The 22,890-nt window shown below is 49.8% G+C and overlaps 1 protein-coding gene across 3 annotated transcripts in view; it reads left to right on the top strand.

Moving 5' to 3' along the window:
* GTPBP8 (GTP binding protein 8) overlaps window positions 1–22,890 on the top strand; it is a 74,433-nt gene that overhangs the window by 16,236 nt on the left and 35,307 nt on the right. For all 3 annotated transcript variants that reach the window (XM_069202631.1, XM_069202633.1, XM_069202632.1), the window contains exon 2: window positions 18,035–18,390. In XM_069202631.1, coding sequence (XP_069058732.1) covers window positions 18,070–18,390 — 321 coding nt within the window. In that variant the 5' untranslated portion in view covers window positions 18,035–18,069. The remainder of the gene's footprint in view (window positions 1–18,034; window positions 18,391–22,890) is intronic.

The following is a 22,890-nucleotide window of genomic DNA, read 5'->3' as shown; positions in this document are numbered from 1 at the left end:
ATGGGTTTTCTCAAGCTCTTCCCTAACGTTTTCCCATACTGGGAAAGTTGGAAATTTACCCCTGAGTGGAGCAGAAGTGAAATGTTTTCTAGGGCTGGGAAAAAAGTGGTTAAAGGGAAAGTGAACTTGTAAACACTCAACATATTTTCACATGAGAAAATCTACATATGCATATTTGCTCGTACTAAAATGCAGTTCACAAATATTTCCAAGGAGAACTATTTCCTGGTCTACTTCTGTGAATTCATGAAATATGTAAATCTGCACTAATGCAAAGACATATAGCATGGGTGCACTTTTGTGACTCCCTTTAACAATTGGGCACCTACTTAGGTCTGTCGTTAACCAAGATCATTTGTTTTTATTAAAATTCTATTTTTCTCTCTATCCATCTATTGGCTGGCTTCACTGCAAGTGATAGAAATCTACTTTTTTACAAGGAGCATCTTGGTACACAAAGTAGTTTTGCTCGGTGCCAGAAACTACTAGGGTGATGTGTTTTTTTGCTTTTTGCCAATGCTCCCCCAACAATAAAGTTTTACAAAAGCCATGTCAAAACAAGACACGCATTGACAAAACCAAGAGACTGACCACCAACGTCTGACCTATTGGCTTTGCCAGTGCTTGTTTATTTTCATGTTTCTCATAATCTTGTTGAAACTAGAATGCATCAAAACATTTCACTGAATGATGCTTCAAAGAAATGGTACCTAATATTTCACAGTAATGTAGCAAAAAGTTTTTTTCTTAGTTGTAATTTTTGTGAACATTTTCTTTTGAAAAATCTGATTTCACAATTAAATCATATTTTGAAATTACGCATAACAACTCTGAATTAATTTTATAGCACTTTCCCAGACAGAGATGTGAACTGAATATTTTAATCTTAATCACATCTAGGCCTGTCTCATGAAAGTCTAATTCAAACAATGAAAGAATTGTTTTTAAGCATTCAATCACTGAGAGAACACTTATTTCAAATTTGCTACTTTTTGTATATATTAGGCACCCTGCCCAGTGGGCTTACTAAGCACACTTAGAACCGATTTATTAATATATGGGAAAACACAAGCTCTGTATTATTGTTCAGCAGTGGTATACAAGCAGAGTCCTACAGCCAGTAGAACTGGACAGGAAAAGATGGAAGGACCATGACAAAAAAGGTGTACTTCCTCGAAGTCTTGCATTTTTGTAGGACAGAAACGTATTTTTGAGGTCCAGGTTCTCACTGATGACGCTTGTATTTTGTAATAAACTATATGTTGACTATATTGAGACCAGGTTTGAAGAGCATTAGGATGTAGTAGAGAGGTATGTTTCGTTTTATTTTTGCTCAGAGTGTTGGCTAGCAGCAACCTAATGATCTTGTTTAATAAGTATTTAAAAAAAAAAAAAGACAGATGTATTCTTTATTACATTTAACACGGTTGCTTCAGATGTGATATAGCATTAATGTTAAATATGCCACTGTCTCTTTACACTTTTTTTGCTGGCCTACAGTCAACTTTTGCTGTTGCGGCAGCTTCATATTATAAAAAATATAGTGGGTCATTCTGACCTCGGCGGTAAAAGGCCCTTACCGCCGGTCAGAAGACCGCCATAACACCGCCGCGGCCGCGGTTAACCGCCACGGTCATTCTGACCCACAACGGCCAAACCTCCAAAATTCCGTCCTCCACTGCAGGCCGCCACATCAGCGGGCAGCGATAAACTGGAGATGACCAAACCTCCACCGTCACGCCAACAGAAATACGCCCATGCCATTACGACCCACGAATCCACACGGCGGTCATTCAAACGCGGTATTCCATTGGCGGTACACACCGCCGCGGTCAGAATACACACACATCACCAAAACACAGCCACATTGGACAATTTGAAATACACACACCTGATACACATACACACACCACTCCCACACAATCAACCGACTATAAAACACACACCCACATCACCCACAAACCCCTGCGACCAGAATTACTGAGAGAAGGAGAGAGAGACACAGCAGACAATCCAAAGCAAGACACACTGAGGCACACTACACCATCACACACACCACATAGTAGCACAAAGCACCACTCACCAACATACTTATCATCACATACACCACCCCACACCACACCCACACCACCCCATGGCACCCCAAAGGCACCCACGCTTTTCAGACCAAGAACTCCGGGTCATGGTGGAGGAAATCCTAAGAGTGGAACCCCAGCTCTTCGGCTCGCAGGTGCAGCACACCAGTATAGCTAGGAAGGCGGAGCTATGGCAGCGGATCGTGGACAGGGTCAACGCGGTGGGACAGCATCCCAGGAATAGGGAGGACATACGCAAAAGATGGAACGACCTACGGGGGAAGGTCCGATCGATGGTCTCCAGGCACAACATCGCGGTCCAGAAGACTGGCGGCGGACCCCCACCCACCCCTCCCGAATTCACATCGTGGGAGCAAGACGTCTTGAACATCCTGCATCCTCAGGGCCTCGCAGGAGTAGCCGGAGGAATGGACTCTGGTAAGTCCAATCTCAACTACTATATCCCCCCCACCCCACCAGCATGCCAACCCACACCCCCACCCTCACCCCCAACCCCCCAGCACACATCCTCCCTGACAATGTCTCACCAGCACAACCCACCCATCCCAACACCAACTCCTGCATGCCAACACAAATCATGGGCACCCATCACCTAAGCATGACCACTGCACTAACCCCCCCCCCCTAACTACCCTCACAACACCTCCATCAAGGGAATGCCTGCACTGGGGGACAAGGGCACCCATAACACGCACGCTATTGCACACACAGAAACAATAACCAAACTCTCTTACCCCATGCAGGACCCGAACGACAACACACCAGCCAGGAGGGTCCAGAAGTGTCCATCCCACCCCCGGAACAGGCCCACACTGAGGATAGCAGCTCTGTCGACAGTGAGTGAACCTGATGACCAGCCCGGACCATCGGGGACCTCTGGGCAGTCGGTTCCCCTCAGGCAGCCACAGGCCACACCAGACCCGACCCCCTCTGCCAACACCAGCACAGCTCCCACCCAGCGGGCCCATGCCTCTGTCTCTAGGACAGCTCAATCAGCGGTGTGTCCGCCACTACAGGGCACCCAGGCTAACCCAACACCCCAACAACAACAGGGACCTGGGGGCAGTGGTAGCGGGCACACCGGCCAGGGGACAGAGGCCGGGGGAAACCGGGCAGCTCGGAGGGCTGCTGTGCGACAGGGGGGGGAGGAGAGGCCCAGGGAACCCACTCTCCAAGAGGCCCTCACCACCATCATGGGGGCATACCACCACTCCCAAGAAACGATGGCGACGGTACTGGCCAGGTTCACTGAGATCCAGGCACAGCAGGAAGAACGCTACATGGGGTTCAGGGAGGAGCTGAGAATCATCGGGACCGCAATGGGGACCATCGTCCTGGCCCTCCACAGGATAGAGGACGCGTTACGGGACCATGGTGCACCACACAGGGCCCCTGTCACTAGGCCGGACCAGGAACAGCCTACCACCTCCGCCGGCGCTAGTGGACAGGAGGTCCCAACACCTCGACAGCCCCCCAGAACCCCACCTCCTGCTGAAGAACAACCACCCCGTAAGAGGAGCCTGAGACCAAAAAAAAAGACAGAGTAGGATGTCAAGACCCCCGCCAGCAGGACATACCCCCTCAAGTCTTCCCACTGTCCCACATTGCCACCCTGTCCAACCATGAACTGCCTATGCTCCATCCTTCCACAGGCAAAAGAACAATGCACCTGTGAGACTGAGAACTGGACTCTGCCATGGATATTCCTCCACCCCCACCCATCACCCTTAGAATCACATGTACCGATATCTAGCACTGTAAATAAATCACATTTTGCACACATCTGTTTTGAGTCATGCTGTATTATTAACAAATGTATTACATATTACTGTTCAATTTCTGTTCTGTCAATTAGTCATGACAACATACCAATGTCAATACGCTGTATTTCATGTGCGAACCAAGCAGAAGTCAGGTACTGAGTCAGACAGCACTGAGAAGGGAAGGGAAAGGCAAAAATTAATGAAAAACATCTGTGGGGAACTATAGAAAGTACAGATGCAGGAGGCTATAAGCAATTGTGAAATGGCGTGGGTGATTCTTACCTGGGTGTTACTGGAAATACTGTTGTATCACTCTGTCCCTATTGTCTGTGTCGTCCTCAGAGTCTTCCTCCTCTTCACTCTCCACAGGCTCCACGGCTTCTACAACACCACCATCTGGACCATCCTCCTGCAGGAAAGGCACCTGGCGTCGCAAAGCCAGGTTGTGGAGCATACAGCACGCCACGATGATATGGCACACCTTCTTTGGTGAGTACATTAGGGATCCACCTGTCATATGCAGGCACCTAAATCTGGCCTTCAGGAGCCCAAAGGTTCGCTCAATCACCCTCCTAGTACGCCCATGGGCCTCATTGTACCGTTCCTCTGCCCTGGTCCTGGGATTCCTCACTGGGGTCAATAGCCACGGCAGGTTGGGGTAACCAGAGTCACCTATTAGCCACACACGCTGTCTCTGTAGCTGTTCCATCACATAGGGAATGCTGCTATTTCGCATCACATACGCGTCATGCACTGACCCAGGGAACTTGGCATTCACATGGGAGATGTACTGGTCAGCCAAATAGACCACCTGGATATTCATTGAATGGTAATTCTTCCTGTTCCTGTACACCTGTTCATCGTCATTTGGGGGGACTAAAGCCACATGGGTTCCATCAATTGCACCAATGATGTTGGGGATGTGTCCAAGGGCATAGAAATCAGCTTTCACTGTAGGCAAATCACCCTCCTCTGGGAAAATGATGTAGCTCCGCATGAGTTTCATCAGGGCAGACAACACTCTGGATAAGATCTTGGAAAACATAGGCTGAGACATCCCAGATGACATGGCCACTGTTGTCTGGAATGAGCCAGTTGCAAAGAAATGGAGGACTGACAGAACCTGCACCAGAGGGGGAATTCCTGTGGGTTGGCGGATGGGGGACATCAGGGCTGGCTCCAGCTGGGCACACAGTTCATGGATGGAGGCACGGTCAAGTCGGTATCGTAGTATTATATGGCGTTCTTCCATTGTCGACAGGTCCACCAGCGGCCGGTACACGCGAGGATTCCTCCTTCTCATCGCTAGTCCCAGCGGACGGTGCCTAGGAAGGAGAATATGGAGTACAGAGTCAATCCACTCACAGGTACGTACAACACAGCTTGCATAGTACAGGTAAATGTATGGTTTGATATGTTTGTATGTGTGCCATTGCAATGCCTAGGCCTGTGTGACGCATTAGAAATTAAGCCATGTGGGCCCTTGAAATGGCCGATGCCTGACCTGTGAAGTGGGACAATGGGATGTGAGGTCACTGCGCTGGCGGGGCACACCGTGGCGGTAGGCGGTCGAAGACCGCTGTGCGAAGACGCATTGGTTAACATTGAAGCCTATGGGTTTCAGGAGCCAATGACGATGTGCGCCGGCGGTCGCGGGACGCACCGCCGCGGTACGCACCGCCGCGGGCGTGACCGCCATTTTCTATCAGCTCAATCATTCGAGACCTGATCATCCACAGGAGAGGACCTATACTGCAAGTGCTGCTGTGAACTCGGTCTGGAAGTGACAATGGCTGCTGCTACTGGTGAAAGGGCCCCCGCCTTCAGTTCAGAAGAGTTGGAGAAGCTCGTGGACGGGGTCCTCCCCCAGTATGCGCAACTCTACGGTCCTCCAGACCAACAGGTGAGTACACTCAGTGCACATTGAATGGGTTATGCCTGTGTGGAGGGGGGGGGATGTAAGTTGGTGGGGTGTGGAGGGAATGGGGAGTGCAATGCACGACAGATGAGAGAATGGGAACCATGACAAGGTTGGGGAGGGGAGGGCATGTACTCCAAACATGCAGATATGTGACGGTTTCTCTTTCCCACCCTGTACATGTCAAACAGGTGAGCGCCCACCAGAAAATCGATATTTGGCGTGCCATCGCCGAGGAAGTCCGGAACTTGGGGGTCCACAACAGACGGGGCACCCACTGCCGCAAGAGGTGGGAGGACATCCGCCGCGGAACGAGGAAGACCGCAGAAACACTGCTGGGGATGGCCTCCCGACCTAGGAGGGGTGCCAGTCACACCATGACCCCCCTGATGTCCCGGATCCTGGCGGTGGCCTACCCTAATTTGGATGGGCGCTTGAGGACAGCACAGCAGACACAAGGGGGTGAGTATCCGCACATTCTCCCATCTGTATGCGCATTGGAGGCGTCTGGTGGGGGGAGGAGGGCTGTGGGTGACATTAGGCCCGGGCGCTCTCTGTAGTGTAGTCCGCTCCCTTAGGCATGGCCCTGTGCCCCCGCCCCCCACCTCTGTAGGGTGCCAAGTGCAGCAATCCATGGTCCAGCTTCACCCATGTGCGCGTGTGTTGTCCCTAGACCTGTTTGCCTAGTCAGAAGTACAGAGTAGTGTACCCCAAGTTCGCGACTTAGTGCACGAGGCACCTGTGTCTGTCCTCTCCGCAAAGGGTATTGCTAAGGCATGCACTCAACTTTGTTTAATTTCTCTCCCCACCCTAAATCTTTGTTTTCTTGTGTTTTAGCATCATCAGGCGGAGGAGATTTGGCGTCGGAGCAGGAGGGAGCTGCAGGTCACCAGGCCCCGGTGGGCACTGACACAGACACCGAGGGCACCAGTGATCCGGAGGGCGAGGGGAGCACCACAACGGGGGCCGGTGGAGACACCAGCGACACGGACACGTCCTCGTTTGGGAGCTCCCTAGCGGTGGCGGCAACATCTGTGCCCCCCGCAACAACAGGTACAGCCGCCACCCAGCGCACCAGCACCGCCCTCCCAGCAGCCCCTCAGTCTTCGCTCCGTGGCCGCTCGGCCAGGAAGGCGCGCGTCTCCTTCGCCCCAGGCACCTCAGCCCCTGCCTCTGTTACCCCTGCTGCCCTCAGTGCGGAGCTCATTGACCTGGTGAGGACGCTCATTGTTGGGCAGACTACCCTTCTGAATGCCATCCAGGGGGTGGAAAGGGAGGTGCATCGGAGCAATGCCTACCTGGAGGGCATTCATTCGGGTCAGGCTGCCCATCAACGAGCGTTCACTGCTCTGGCCTCAGCACTGACGGCAGCCATTGTCCCTGTCTCCAGTCTCCCTCTTCTATCTGCCTCCACCCTTTCTCTGTCTCCTGTACCTCAACCTATCCCATCCACACCATCAGACCAGCCTGCACACACCTCAACACCCAAGGCCAGCTCATCCAAACATAAGCACCACAGAAAACACAAGCATTCACCCAAGCAACACACAGATGCAGACATATCAACAGTCACTACCACCTCTGTGTCCCCGTCCTCCTCGTCTCCCTCCTCCCTCCCTGTGACGTCTACATTCACACCTGCATGCACCCCAACATCAGCCAGTTCTTCCACCACCAGCAAACCCTCCACTACAGTCCGCACACCTGCAGTCACCACCCCCACTGGCATTTACACGTCCCCTGTGTCCTCTCCCACTGTGTCTGTCACCCCCTCTTCCAAGACACATAAACGCAGGCAGACACCCAAACAACAGCCAACCACCTCACCACAGCCTACGTCCAGTCACCTGCACCCAAGGACAGCACACCTGGCTCTCATACAACCACATCCTCTTCCTCCACTTCTCTCACCACTACTCCTACCCCTTACATTGGTCCCAAGAAAAATTACCTCTCCAGTTTTGACCTCTTTCCCTCCCCTGACCCACCCCCTCCAACTGGGAAAAGTCCCAAGGGCACCTCAGCCACCACCAGCCCAACTACTACAGTGCAAGTGGTGCATGGCATGTGGAGTCCACCCTTTGGCGGCAGTAACACTTCGGTGAGCAGCAAGGGGACAGCCAGCCCCCCCCCCAGGCAAGAGGACCCGGAAATTGAAGGGCCGCCGTGAGCGGACAGAGACGGCTGCCCCCAAGGAGGTGACTCCGGCCACTTCACCGGCCACAGCAGCCAGGGGAGGCAAGGGCCCGAGAGCCCCATCTAAGGAGCGGAAGGACAGCAGGGCGGAGAGGACAACCACCAGGAGCGCGGAGCAGGAGGGCCCCACAAGCCCCATCCCGGCTGCAAGGGATGACACCAAAGGGCCCAGGACTCACTCCCCGAAGGGGCCTGACACAGCACGGTCGGAGGGCGACTGAGCAGGGTGTCCAGGCCAGGTATGACTCCCTTGACATACTGCAAGAGCACCGCTGAAGAGGGCCCCGCCGTGAAGACAGGTACCGCTGAAGAGGGCCCCGCCGTGAAGACAGGTACCGCTGGAGAGGGCCCCGCCGTGCAGAAGAGCACCGCTGGAGAGGGCCCCGCCGTGCAGAAGAGCACCGCTGGAGAGGGCCCCGCCGTGAAGACAGGTACCGCTGAAGAGGGCCCCGCCGTGAAGACAGGTACCGCTGAAGAGGGCCCCGCCGTGAAGACAGGTACCGCTGAAGAGGGCCCCGCCGTGAAGACAGGTACCGCTGAAGAGGGCCCCGCCGTGCAGAAGAGCACCGCTGAAGAGGGCCCCGCCGTGCAGAAGAGCACCGCTGAAGAGGGCCCCGCCGTGCAGAAGAGCACCGCTGAAGAGGGCCCCGCCGTGAAGACAGGTACCGCTGAAGAGGGCCCCGCCGTGAAGACAGGTACCGCTGAAGAGGGCCCCGCTGTGCAGAAGAGCACTGCTGAAGAGGGCCCCGCTGTGCAGAAGAGCACTGCTGAAGAGGGCCCCGCTGTGCAGAAGAGCACTGCTGAAGAGGGCCCCGCCGTGCAGAAGAGCACCGCTGAAGAGGGCCCCGCCGTGCAGAAGAGCACCGCTGAAGAGGGCCCCGCCGTGCAGAAGAGCACCGCTGAAGAGGGCCCCGCCGTGCAGAAGAGCACCGCTGAAGAGGGCCCCGCCGTGCAGAAGAGCACCGCTGAAGAGGGCCCCGCCGTGAAAACAGGTACCGCTGAAGAGGGCCCCGCCGTGAAGACAGGTACCGCTGAAGAGGGCCCCGCCGTGCAGAAGAGCACCGCTGAAGAGGGCCCCGCCGTGCAGAAGAGCACCGCTGAAGAGGGCCCCGCCGTGAAGACAGGTACCGCTGAAGAGGGCCCCGCCGTGAAGACAGGTACCGCTGAAGAGGGCCCCGCCGTGAAGACAGGTACCGCTGAAGAGGGCCCCGCCGTGAAGACAGGTACCGCTGAAGAGGGCCCCGCCGTGAAGACAGGTACCGCTGAAGAGGGCCCCGCCGTGAAGACAGGTACCGCTGAAGAGGGCCCCGCCGTGAAGACAGGTACCGCTGAAGAGGGCCCCGCCGTGCAGAAGAGCACCGCTGAAGAGGGCCCCGCCGTGCAGAAGAGCACCGCTGAAGAGGGCCCCGCCGTGAAGACGGGTACCGCTGAAGAGGGCCCCGCCGTGCAGAAGAGCACCACTGAAGAGGGCCCCGCCGTGCAGAAGAGCACCGCTGAAGAGGGCCCCGCCGTGCAGAAGAGCACTGCTGAAGAGGGCCCCGCCGTGAAGACAGGTACCGCTGAAGAGGGCCCCGCCGTGAAGACAGGTACCGCTGAAGAGGGCCCCGCCGTGAAGACAGGTACCGCTGAAGAGGGCCCGCCGTGCAGAAGAGCACCGCTGAAGAGGGCCCCGCCGTGCAGAAGAGCACCGCTGAAGAGGGCCCCGCCGTGCAGAAGAGCACCGCTGAAGAGGGCCCCGCCGTGAAGACAGGTACCGCTGAAGAGGGCCCCGCCGTGAAGACAGGTACCGCTGAAGAGGGCCCCGCCGTGAAGACAGGTACCGCAGAAGAGCACCGCTGAAGAGGGCCCCGCCGTGCAGAAGAGCACTGCTGAAGAGGGCCCCGCCGTGCAGAAGAGCACTGCTGAAGAGGGCCCCGCCGTGAAGACAGGTACCGCTGAAGAGGGCCCCGCCGTGAAGACAGGTACCGCTGAAGAGGGCCCCGCCGTGAAGACAGGTACCGCTGAAGAGGGCCCCGCCGTGAAGACAGGTACCGCTGAAGAGGGCCCCGCCGTGAAGACAGGTACCGCTGAAGAGGGCCCCGCCGTGAAGACAGGTACCGCTGAAGAGGGCCCCGCCGTGAAGACAGGTACCGCTGAAGAGGGCCCCGCCGTGAAGACAGGTACCGCTGAAGAGGGCCCCGCCGTGCAGAAGAGCACCGCTGAAGAGGGCCCCGCCGTGCAGAAGAGCACCGCTGAAGAGGGCCCCGCCGTGCAGAAGAGCACCGCTGAAGAGGGCCCCGCCGTGCAGAAGAGCACCGCTGAAGAGGGCCCCGCCGTGAAGACCGGTACCGCTGAAGAGGGCCCCGCCGTGAAGACCGGTACCGCTGAAGAGGGCCCCGCCGTGAAGACAGGTACCGCTGAAGAGGGCCCCGCCGTGAAGACAGGTACCGCTGAAGAGGGCCCCGCCGTGAAGACAGGTACCGCTGAAGAGGGCCCCGCCGTGAAGACAGGTACCGCTGAAGAGGGCCCCGCCGTGAAGACAGGTACCGCTGAAGAGGGCCCCGCCGTGAAGACAGGTACCGCTGAAGAGGGCCCCGCCGTGAAGACAGGTACCGCTGAAGAGGGCCCCGCCGTGAAGACAGGTACCGCTGAAGAGGGCCCCGCCGTGAAGACAGGTACCGCTGAAGAGGGCCCCGCCGTGCAGAAGAGCACCGCTGAAGAGGGCCCCGCCGTGAAGACCGGTACCGCTGAAGAGGGCCCCGCCGTGAAGACCGGTACCGCTGAAGAGGGCCCCGCCGTGAAGCCCGGTACCGCTGAAGAGGGCCCCGCCGTGAAGACAGGTACCGCTGAAGAGGGCCCCGCCGTGCAGAAGAGCACCACTGAAGAGGGCCCCGCCGTGAAGACCGGTACTGCTGAAGAGGGCCCCGCCGTGCAGAAGAGCACCACTGAAGAGGGCCCCGCCGTGAAGACCGGTACTGCTGAACAGGGCCCCGCCGTGAAGACCGGTACTGCTGAACAGGGCCCCGCCGTGAAGACCGGTACTGCTGAACAGGGCCCCGCCGTGAAGACAGGTACCGCTGAACAGGGCCCCGCCGTCTCAAGCACCGCTCCGCTGGGCCCCACCGTCTCAAGCACCGCTCCGCTGGGCCCTTCCTGTCAAGCACCGCTCCGCTGGGCCCCGCCGTCTCAAGCACCGCTCCGCTGGGCCCTTCCTGTCAAGCACCGCTCCGCTGGACATCGCCATGTCATGCACCGCTGCGCTGGGTCCCGCCGTCTCAGGCACTGTTTATGGTTCACTGTGCCCACCATGCCTCCTCCTTGACCAGTGGACTCTGTAATCCACCTGAGAGACTGTGGCTTTGCACTCCCCAGGATGGTCCAGTGGGCAACCCACCCACTGCAGAGACTTGAGAGACTGTGGCTTTGCACTCCCCAGGATGGTCCAGTGGGCAACCCACCCACTGTAGAGACATTGAGAGACTGTGGCTTTGCACTCCCCAGGATGGTCCAGTGGGCAACCCACCCACTGTAGAGACATTGAGAGACTGTGGCTTTGCACTCCCCAGGATGGTCCAGTGGGCAACCCACCCACTGCAGAGACTTGAGAGACTGTGGCTTTGCACTCCCCAGGATGGTACAGTGGGCATGGTGACTCCTCGTGGATCTGGCGTCGTGGACTCATGTGGCTGTGGTGGCCCCCCCTTCCCTTCCCCCTGAGGTGCCTGTAGTTTTGACATCGGATGCCCCTGCAGTGTTCTCTCCAAAGGACTCAGGTCTCGTGTGTGGGCTTTGCCCTTGTTTCGCAGAACCTTGGCCCACGGACATGTTAGATTCGTAGGATGTGCAGGACTTGTTACTTCAGTGATACACTGATGTGTATATATTTTTGTTTTTTGTAAATATTTTTCACGGTTGCTCAATTATTTCCAGGTGCTTTTTTTGAACATGAAAATTTATTCCAAATTTGGTTGTGTCATTGTATTTTTAAAGGGTGTTTGTGTGGTGTCACTGTGACTTCCTGCTCTGCATTGGTGTGTACATATTGAGGGGGTGGGGGGGTCGCATATGTGTATGCCTGTAACCTTTCTTCCTCCCCCCTCCCGTGTGTCGTAGGTGCAGTACTCACCGTTGACGTCTGCGTCGGAGTTCGTACTCGTGGTAGATGAGCAGGTAGACGAGAGCAGGTATGATGTTCAATTCGGGTTCCATGCTGTCCGGATTCCGCGTGGAGTGTCTCGAGGTGAGCGTTTTCCATTGGAAATGTCTGTTTCCGCCGTGTTTTTATCGGCGGTGCTCCCGCCCCGGAAAAGGTGGCGGATTGGTGGGTCGTGATAGGGTGGGCGGTACATTGTCTGCCGCCTGGCTGTTGGCGGTGACCGCCGCGCTGTTTGTTTGTTCCGCCGTGGCGGTCGGAGTGTTAATGCGGCGGGCTGTGTTGGCGGTTCCCGCCAGGGTCAGAATTGCATTTTTTTGACCGCCGGCCTGTTGGCGGATTGGCCGCCGCTTTATCACCGACCGCCAGGGTCAGAATGACCCCCATAGACTTTGGTTCAGCTATTTCTATCCATTGGTCTGTTCAGCTGTTAGTCGCCCTTTGCTTCTGCTTACCACAGCACACAGAAAGGAGCAACTAGTCAGCCCATTTCAGCCATAGGCTGTTTTTCATTGTAAGTGAAGATGTTCCTGATCATGTGTGGACATCGGCCTTAGCTAGTGGGCAAATGATTTATTTTGCCAAATACTCTTTTTTTTTTTTTTTTTTTTTTCTTTTTTTTTTTTATTCTTTATCCCTTTTTTTTTTTTTTTGCCAGCCTTGTGTGTTTAAACTGTCATCACGTCACACTAGTTGAAAGCCAATAGTATTTTTTCTTTGCACCAGACAAAATAATGTTTTTTCTGTTTTGTGCATTAAAACTGCAAAACGTTTTTTCACCTGTTCTAAATACCCTTGTTTACTAGAAAGCAACCATACTGTTCTAATAAAATTTTAAGCAATGGCTACTTTTTAAAAACAGTAAATATTTGATTGCAGGCATTTTGCCGAACCATTTGGGGGATGCATTTTTTCGTTATATATGTTTTTTTTTTTTTTTTTTAATGGAATGTGTTTGCAATAAAGAAACCAAACACATGACTATCACACTAACTTACCAAGGACAGAAACTATTGACTTTGCCAATGCTTGTTATTTGAATTGTACAAGGAAGAGTACACGTTTCCTTCAATTTTCAAGTGGCAGTTAAGCACTTCTTGAAGTTGAAAGTATCAGTTGACAATTTTAAAATGAATATTCAAATTGTCAAATACATAGGTGGCTAAATTGGGCACAATTTTCAGTTCAAGTTCAGTGAAATTGATCACATCAAAAGTATGACACTTTTGTAGCAGGCTAACTTGCCTTTTCTTCCCAACTCACTGGCCTTCCTTATTCCCAGTCATCAATGTAAACCGTGCAATGCTGGGGAGTATTAGAATCCTAGCTACTTAAAGACGAGGGAGAACACCAACAATTAGGTACATATCATTCGGCCTTGAAAAAGATGATATTGTCAGGGTAGTGGGGCTCCATCTTTTCTTTGTGCACAAACAACAGAAACAGGAACAAGGGCATGTCCAGTCTTCACAATGAAGAGGACAAATTGGGCGATACTTGTCTGAGGAACAATCCATAGGTTTGGTCAAAACAATTTGGTTCTGGTTACATTAGTCAACTTTAAGTTACTGAAGGTGGACACATGCACACTTGTGGTTGTTGTTTTACAATGGAGGCGACTCTAGAAAACGGTAACTAGTAAAAACTTGCATTGGATGTGGTAAAATTTTCCTTGTATTTTAATCTTATATTTTAAAAGGTGTGTTAACGTTTCAGCAAACGATGATGTAAAACAATTACATTTTTTATAAGCAGGTAGCAGGCCAAGTTGGTTAGAGGCAGAGGAACAAGGGATGAGGGAACGGAGGTGGTGAGAGAGGTGGATTGGAGGCTAGGGCCCAGGGAAGTAGGCTATGCCTTTCACCCCATTGTTGTGATATGAAAGTATACTGCCTTAATACACCTTCCCCGTGAATTGCGGTGTGAGCGGTATTAATCATACATGATTGCCTAGTGGCCTGTTATGTGTGGCCTTTTCACTCAGCCCTAACTAAATTGCCAGTGGAGCTTTGCATTGTGGAACTTACAGGCCCATGCTTACAATGGGGGTGGGGGGTCACAAACTACAGGGCCACGTATGCAAAGTGCTGTTGCGTACAAATCCAAGACGCTCTGAAGGTATCACACATGACGGGGACAGTGGTCCACTGTGGCTTTGAAGGCAACGTTTCTTTCCTTTTCTGAATTCAGTTAATAATGTACTATGATTTAACACATGGGCCACAATAATTTCATTTGGCTATGCTCATTGAATTCAGTATAAAAATATATAATTAATCACACATAACAATTATTACTAAAAAAAAAAGAAAAAAAAAGAAACCTGTCCTAATCACTGAATAAACCCACCCCTCAACAAAAAAAATCACCTTTCATATAGAAACTGGTACTTTTGAACTGATATTTTACTTATATAAAACCAATCATTTTGATTTTGTTTCAAAATGGAGACATGCAAAGAGCAGTGAAGATGTTAAACTCAGTAGGTAGCACAGAGTATCACTTGCATCAAAGTAAGATTATTATCCAGCCCCTCCCCACTCACCCTCAAGTTTTTATTTCATGGTTTGGAACTTCAAAGAGGTCCACGTAAAAAAGACAATACAAATGAGTAGAAATCATATAATATATATATATATGGTTACGTGATCAAGGCTACGGCTGTAACGCGTTGTACTGGGAGGAAGCATTGGTGAATAAAGCATTTTGGACTTCCATTTGGTGTCCGGGAACTTTCTGTATGCAACAGGAGTAATGTTGGTAATAATTTGTGGATGGCTAGGTCCACGCCCGGACCGCTACTGAATTAGCAGCCTCGGATGCCTGGCAACGTTGGTGTTTTATATATATATTTATTTATATATATATATAAATATATATCATACCATAAAACCAATTACACTGCTTACCCCCTACAATACTTTCCGATTCACAATAAAAAAACAGAATTTATGTTAATGTTGTTAATGTTTTCAATACAAGTTTTAAAAATATTTTAAAAAAGTTACAAAAAATTAGATACAGAACATTTCATTTGGAGGGCTCAATATTAAATGCAAAGCCTTGGTTGTTGTTCGCACAGAGAATGTTGACAAAATGGGTCTGAACATCTTGCGATGATATAACAACAAAGCAGGGCAGACAAAACATGTTTCAGGACCTGAACTCCAGTTTGACAAAGATTACCTACATCTGATGATCCATACCCTTTAGACATTAGTACATTTTAAGTCTTTTCAAAGTAATAGAGATCATTATGACTTCATAACTCTCTTTTTTAGGTTTCGCTTGTGAAATCTATTGTATTTAATGTATCTTAAAAGGGACTTGCATCCCGCCTTCACTTCTTATTGGTCCATGTGCTTGCCGCTTACTTTTCCTCCGTTTCTATTGGCTGTAGCCTGTTGTTCCTCGTGTGTTTCTCTTATCAGTTTCCCGAGGCCTAACTACTAAATCCCTTTCGCTTTGGTGGGTGGAACTTTTTACTTTTGATTAAGGCTGCATACCATTTACTGTTTACAGTGCCTGTTTGTTTTGATGTTTGGCACAATTGTAGCATGATACACAGACACCAGTTTTACTACAGGCGGACACATTCCAGGCAAGGAGAGATTAAGAGGCATGGAGAGATTAAGCGAAAGTGATTTGCCCAGTATGTTGATCCTCCTCCCAATACTCAAACCCTTTTCCCCAGTTTCAAGGGCGGCCACTCTAGCCCTTACACTATGTTCTCTGCTATCAGCATACATGATGGTCTGCACTCTTTTGAAAAGCACAATTAAAATGCATTCCCATTATGCGTCCCAAAGCTGCACCAGCAATCTTGTTTTTATGCATTTCATTCGTATGAAGTGAAGCGGACCACGCTGTACTGCCCCAGGACATCTCTGAGCCACGCTGCTCCGCTTCCGCTCCTAACTGTTTACTTTTTGCTGGCTTTGGAGACCCGCCCCAGGCTCTGACAACATGGGGCCCACACATAGAAATAGGGAAAATGGATCTGTGATGCAAGGTTATCTCATGTTACTCGTATTTCTGTAGCACATACCTGCCATTTGTCCAGCATAGAGGCAGCTGCAGAAAGAGAAGAGGGATTGACGCAACACAGAAGGATTTAGCCGCTGGATTAAGATTAGTTAGCAGTGGATTAATAGGGGGAAGAGCTGCTGCAGATGCATCAATCTCTCTTCTAGCCTGGGAGTAAATAGGAGATCATTCTTTGGAGGGTGACCCACATTATTTCGTAAAATGTTAATATTAACATTAGCAAATTTGCTTGCTGTTCCCTTCGAGGTAAAACCATCAAGTAGTTGAAAATTGAGGTTCTTTTTCTTTTTTAATTCTGTTTATTCACCCTCTCTCCCAACAACATCATCAGCTGTGCCAGTCAGCATAAAAAAATAGGTGTCCCCCCCCTTATGGGGGGAAACTGCATCGGCATGTGTGAAATGATTCTAAATGCACGATGGGTACAAAACCTCTTAAGAGCATAGATTTCCTCCCTATGGTAAGCCATAAATTGATGGGATTTTTGACTTTTACCTACACCAAATACCATATTATTAGGCATTTCTAATAAGATAGAAGGGAATAGGTGTGATGATATCAACACTGATGGAAATATCTGTATATTAGTTTTTTTTAAACAAATTGTTAGATGTGGTTTGTCTTTTTGTATTGTTCTTCAATGGTGTACTTTTGTTTGGCGAAATATAAGGTGAAGTTCATATTTTTATAGTGTTCCTCCCTTTTTGTTGCTCTAAATAGGAGGTGTGTTTGTCATCTGCTATTGCCGAAGCCAACTAATCAGGCCCCAGACCAATACGCTACATTTAAAATGGACACTGTTTTTTTATTCTAAATTGCCATAACACTCTCTCTCTGGTAAATCACTGTCTTGTCTCTGAGTTTAAGCATAGCTGTACAGAATTTAGATTTATGGTGATGGAAATTAAGATGTGGTTTCCTATCTACTTCTAATACATGAAGTGCATGAATACTGCAGCTTGGCGAAAGAACATGCTGCTAATGTGTAACATGCAGTGGTACCTTAATTCTGTAACATTTGACCAGAACATGTTATCAAAACCAAATTATCAGCAAATAGAAAACCAGGCCTCAAAAAACAGTGGTAAGTTTGTATTGTTATTAAATGGCTTGTGAATCTATAACAAGAGACATGCTGCAAACGAAATGTTCATTACCTGTAGCAGTCGTTTTTCAGCTTTGTATAGTGCAGATAAACATGAAATCTACACTTCCTCCTCTTGATATTGGAGGGGGCAAATAGGTGTATTGTTAGACGCACCTCCACATTATTCACAACTATGCACCATAAAACCATCATTTATGGATCATCTAAATATATGTGTTGTATTCAAAACCTCCTTCCCATAAAGTTGAGAAATAAATATACACTTTAAGAGAAGAAGTCGCATTTTCCATCTCCAGCCGCACAAAACCATGATTAGGCACAGAAAATAGATCTATTCAAGAGCTGCACTCCAAAACTCCGATTACAGACATGTAACCTTTTCTTAGCTCTTCCTCAGGAGCAGAAATATTCTGCCCGCTCCATTTATAAGTAGTGTAGGTCTTAAAAGGAAAAACACCTTAAGCATGTTCCTGCCTTGTACTTTTTGCAAGCCACTACAAACCAGTGACTATTCGAAAAACAAATCATTGTTGAGGAAAACATAATTAGCAAAATGTGAATAATTAAATAACCCAAGACATAATTGTGGAATAGAATTCAAACCATGGAATTGACAGGGGTCATGGCCAAGTCTTGTTTCAGAAAATGTGAGCCAAATTGATGGATGACTGTTCTCGATATGACATATCAATATTGATTTGAGATGCCTTTTTGTGTGCACACTGTAAACCATTTCCACTTTTTGAATTTGCTTTCTCTCAACTGATTTCAAAGGTTTCCCGAGAGTAGCAAAAGATGACTCGTGGAACATGGCCAATTTCCTGAGAACCCATTCCTTGCTGTTCAGTCACATCAAGCCCCTCAATTGTTGGTGTTACAGCACCCATGCATCACTGGATGAAGTCCTGCAGCTCCCAGAGAGTAGAAAAAATGACATTCTTTTCCCCGTCAAAAACCTAGAGCGATATTTGAGCCCCACTGTGAAGAGAACACATTTCAAGATTTTTGATCCCAGTTTCGATGACCTTCATAAAGCAGAAAAACTTTTCACGCCTGCAGAAGGACACAAGATTGACTATGTTACATCAGCTGTGAGGATGGATCATGCTCCTGAGCTTGCAGCACCAGAGGTAAGTGTCAGACATAAAATTCAACCTGTTACAGCCATTGTCCTTTTTTGGTCTCAGTCCTAAACATATGCCTGATTTGTGATACAGGGCAGCGCTAGTGGTTTTGTGCTAAGAAAAGGATATGAATTTGGCATTCCACATACATGCCACGCAATCTTCATAAAAAATCAAGTTTCTTCCTTTAGTCCAACGGTAAAGCATTTATATCTGTGTTTTGTGTATTAAAGCCAAAGCCCAGTAGTTTGGAGAACGAAGAAATTATGTTAAAATGTTGCAATACTGAGATTGCTGGTGTTATGTGTAATACAAGAGAGTGTCATCAACATATAGGGTGTGTAGGAGGCTTGCCTGGTGTGTGGTGAGTACCTATGGTACTTACATCTTTTACCAGGTCCAGTTATTCCTTATAAGTGTATTGTAGTCAGTGTCTAGAAGCCAGGCTCCCTAGAGGTAGCTGTGGATGAGCAGCCAAGGCGTATCTAGAAGACATGCAGAACTCATGCAATACCACTGTAGTCACACAGTACTCACACACATGAAAGAAAACACTTAGTGTTACAAAAATAAAGGTACTTTATTTTGGTGACACAAATACCAAAAATACCATAGAGGCTATACTCCCTTAGGAGATAAGTAATACACAAATTATATACACTGGTATGCAGAAACAGGTGTAGAAACAGTCAGAAAACAGTGCAATTAATGAAAATCACAATCGTTACAAATGGGCCTAGGGGGAGCACAAACCATATACTAAGAAAGTGGAATACGAAAGTTGGTCTCCCACTTAGGCAAGTGTAGTGTATAGAGGGGAACTGGGAGTCCTAGAAAACCCCAAAGATAAGTACTAGAACCCATCCCAGTGACCAGGAAAGCAGGAGTAAATCACAGTAACTTTCCCAGAACACACACACAAACGAGAAGAAGAATTATGCAAGAACCAGAAGAAACTGTAAGACACCAACAGTGGATTCCTGGACCAGAGGACCTGTGGAAGAAGGGGATCAAGTCCAAGAGGCACAGAAGAGTCCAGGAAGAATAGGAGCCCCTGCTAACCTGGATGAAGGTGCTAAAGAAGAACCACAGGTGAAGAAGAACAGTCAGTATGCACCCAAGAAGACGGATTCAGGTTCCTGGTTGGTGCAAGTGATGTCCCAAGCCGGATGGAGGACTGAAGTCTGGTTTGTGTCGCTGGAGTCCGCCAACAAGCCTTGGCACACGCAAAGCTTGCGGTTAGCGGAAAACGGCTCTGCCGTAGACCAAGGGGACCAGAGAGGGGCTCTCAGCAACTCAGAGAGCACACAGAAGACCAGGCAGCGCACACAGGAGTCCCACAGCACGGGGACAAATAAGTTGCAGAAGAGGCCTACACAGCATTACGACAAAGGCTCCCACCTCGCCGGTGAACTATTCAGGAAGCTGTGCGTAGCAGGATGGAGTGCTGTGGGCCAGAGCTACAACATGCACGAAGGACTTGGAGGAAGGATGCCAACAAGCCTTGGCAGATGCAAAACATGTGGTGCACGGGGGTACTGTCTTGCGTGGGAAGGCAGGCTCTTACCTCCACCAAAGTTGGACAGTAGGGCGTCAGAACCCTCAGGTCCTCTTCAGTCCACCACCTGTGATGCAGGATTCCTGCTGGAGTCTTGCAATCTGAATCTAAAGAACCACCCAAAGGAGGGACCCTAAATAGCCCTGAAAGGGGGACTGGTCACCTAACCAGTTAAGCACCTATTAAGGGAGGGCTCTGACGTTACCTGCCGGCACTGGCCACTCAGCTGCTCACAGAGTTCCCTGCCCACTTGGAATCCAAGATGGCAAAGCCCAGAGACCCTCTGGAGGAGCTCTGAGCACCACCCCTGGGGTGGTGATGGACAGGGGAGTGGTCACTCCCCTTTCCTTTGCCCAGTTTTGCGCCAAAGCAGGGACTGGGGGGTCCCTGAACCGGTGTAAACTGGTTTATGGAAGGAGGGCACAAATGTGCCCTTTAAAGCATTGCCAGTGGCTTGGGGAGGCTACCCCTCCCAAGCCTGTAACACCTATTTCCAAAGGGAGAGTGTGTAACACCCCTCCCCCAAAGGAAATCCCTTTGTTCTGCCTTCCTGGGCTTGAGCTTTTCAAGCAACAGGAGGGCAGAAACCTGTCTGTGAGGTGGCAGCATCTGGGGCTGCCTGGAAAACCTCAGAAGGCTCTCAATGTCAATACTGGGGGTCCTCTAAAGAGCCCCCAGAGTGCATGGAATCATACAACCAATGCTTGCAAAAGCCTTGGGGTATGATTCCAACATGTTTGATACCTATGTTCGGAGTTACCATTATGTAGCTGTACATAGGTAGTGACCTATGTCCAGTATACGCGTAAAATGGCGTCCCCTCACTCACGAAGTCTGGGAAAATGGTCCTGGAGTTTGTGGGGGCACCTCTGCTACTGCAGAGGTGCCCTCACTCACATGTACGTTGCACCCTGCCCTGAGGGCTTCAGGACCTTCCATAGGGGTGACTGATAAGTGAAGTGTAAATGGCAGTGAAAGGGTGTTTGCACCTTTTCACGCAGGCTGCAATGGCAGACCTGCAGAAGCCTATGCATGGGCTCCCTATGGGTGGCAAAATATATGCTGCAGCCTATAGGGATCCCCTGGAACCCCAATGCCCTGGGTACCTAGGTACCATATACTAGGGACTTATAAGGGGGCACTAGTATGCCAATTGTGGGTGAAATACTGTTTTAACAGTATGTAACAACCAGATTTAGAGGAGAGAGACCATAATCACTGGGGTGCTGATTAGCCGGATCCCAGTGAACAGTCGTACACACTGACATCGGGCAGAAAATGAAGGTAACCATGCCAAGAAAGAGGCTACTTTCCACCAGGATGCTTGATGGTTTAAACAGGAGAGGAATTTTCTTTTTGCAAAGAATCGAAAACGTTTTGTTCTATAGTGTGTGTACAAAACAGATGCAGACAAAAAATATTTTGAAGCTGAAATATAGAAAAAACTTTACCAAGTTACTTCAGCAATAAAACATTTCCAAAAATGTGAAGACATCTGAACGAAACCTCTATTTACTTTTTTTGTTTGTTGTCCCTATTTTGTTTTTATTGCATGTTAAAGTTAAAACATGGATAACAATGAGTCCTATAGTTTCACTTTGGGCTCGATTATGAATATGGTCCAAAATTCTGATCTCTGGGTAAACTCTTGTTACTGCATAGATTGGAATTGCAAGCGCTGGAGTTCACCGCGAGAGGCAATCACTACGTGTATCACACCCTGGTCAGTTGCAACATGTCAGTCATTATCAAATGAATAATGGGCACTGTGCTCAAATCGAGTGTTAACCTTCTACTTTCAAAACTTCCAATCAATAGTAAGTTTGCAGCCACTTTGGGTAAGCTGACTAGTAAAACAGATTCCCACTTAGTTTGAGTGGTCCACCATCTCTAATTGTGAACCACTCACCTTCATTAAGTCATTTGTGTGAAGAAATGACTGTATTTTCTGTATACTTTCTCAATATTCAAATTAATATTCTCTCTCCATTTCAATGACTGTATGAGCTTGTATTATTCTTCAATGTATTAGGTGTTGGCTACTCACAGTCCTATCTAATGGAGAGGTTTGCCACTGCTCGTTAATTCTGAAGTTATGATTTTCCTATATAGATGTTTTATGGGGGTAACAGATGCTTCTAGGGGGAAAGTATGGGGTTGGGGATTTAGGGAGAGGGGTAGGCAAGCATATATTTTGATATGCTCTAGTTGGTGTTTTGCATTGCAGTTTATAGTTTTCCCTTTTATTTTTCCCTTCGCGAATCTAAGCACACACCTCCGCAGGCAAGGCGCTCCGGTAGACACTCACAGGACATCCCTGCTTCCCTAACCTGATCCTGGGAAGAGATGGAGGGGGAGGAACCGCAATGGCAACAATCTATGTTCTATACAAAGAGAGATAGTAGGTCCCATACAAGCGATGTCCTGGAATGTTAATGGTCTCTTAAATAAAATAAAGCGCACTGCGGTCCTAGCCTTTGCACAGCGTCATCGCCCTGGTGTGCTGCTGCTCCAGGAGACCCACCTCCTGAGAGAACACTGTCGCTTCCTGGCCTGTAGAGGGTCTGACCGGGTCTACCACGCTGGCTTTGTCCGCGGATCGAGAGGGGTAGCCATAATTTAACATCATTCCTTCCCTATGTTGATCACCTAGGTACTGAAAGACAAACATGGGCACTTCCTGGCCCGCACGTGGTCTGTACAGGCACACACTCTCAATCTGATAAATGTTATGCCCCTCCAGCAGCCCTCTACATATGTTTGACCGACTTAGCTAAATTACTCCTGACCCAACCTCAAGGGATCACCCTCATAGGCGGGGACTTTAATACAGTCCCATATAACAGATTGGACAACTGGCATTCACCGTCAGCTCATAGGAACACCAGCCAACATTCTGGCGAGCTGGTTGACCTCACTGGGGCTCTGTGATGCCTGGAGGATGTGGC

This window comes from Pleurodeles waltl, chromosome 8 (genome assembly GCF_031143425.1).
Source record: "Pleurodeles waltl isolate 20211129_DDA chromosome 8, aPleWal1.hap1.20221129, whole genome shotgun sequence".
Classification (NCBI taxonomy): Eukaryota; Metazoa; Chordata; class Amphibia; order Caudata; family Salamandridae; genus Pleurodeles; species Pleurodeles waltl.
The sequence above is the reverse complement of the archived record's forward strand: the minus strand, read 5'-3'. Positions and strand labels throughout refer to the sequence as shown.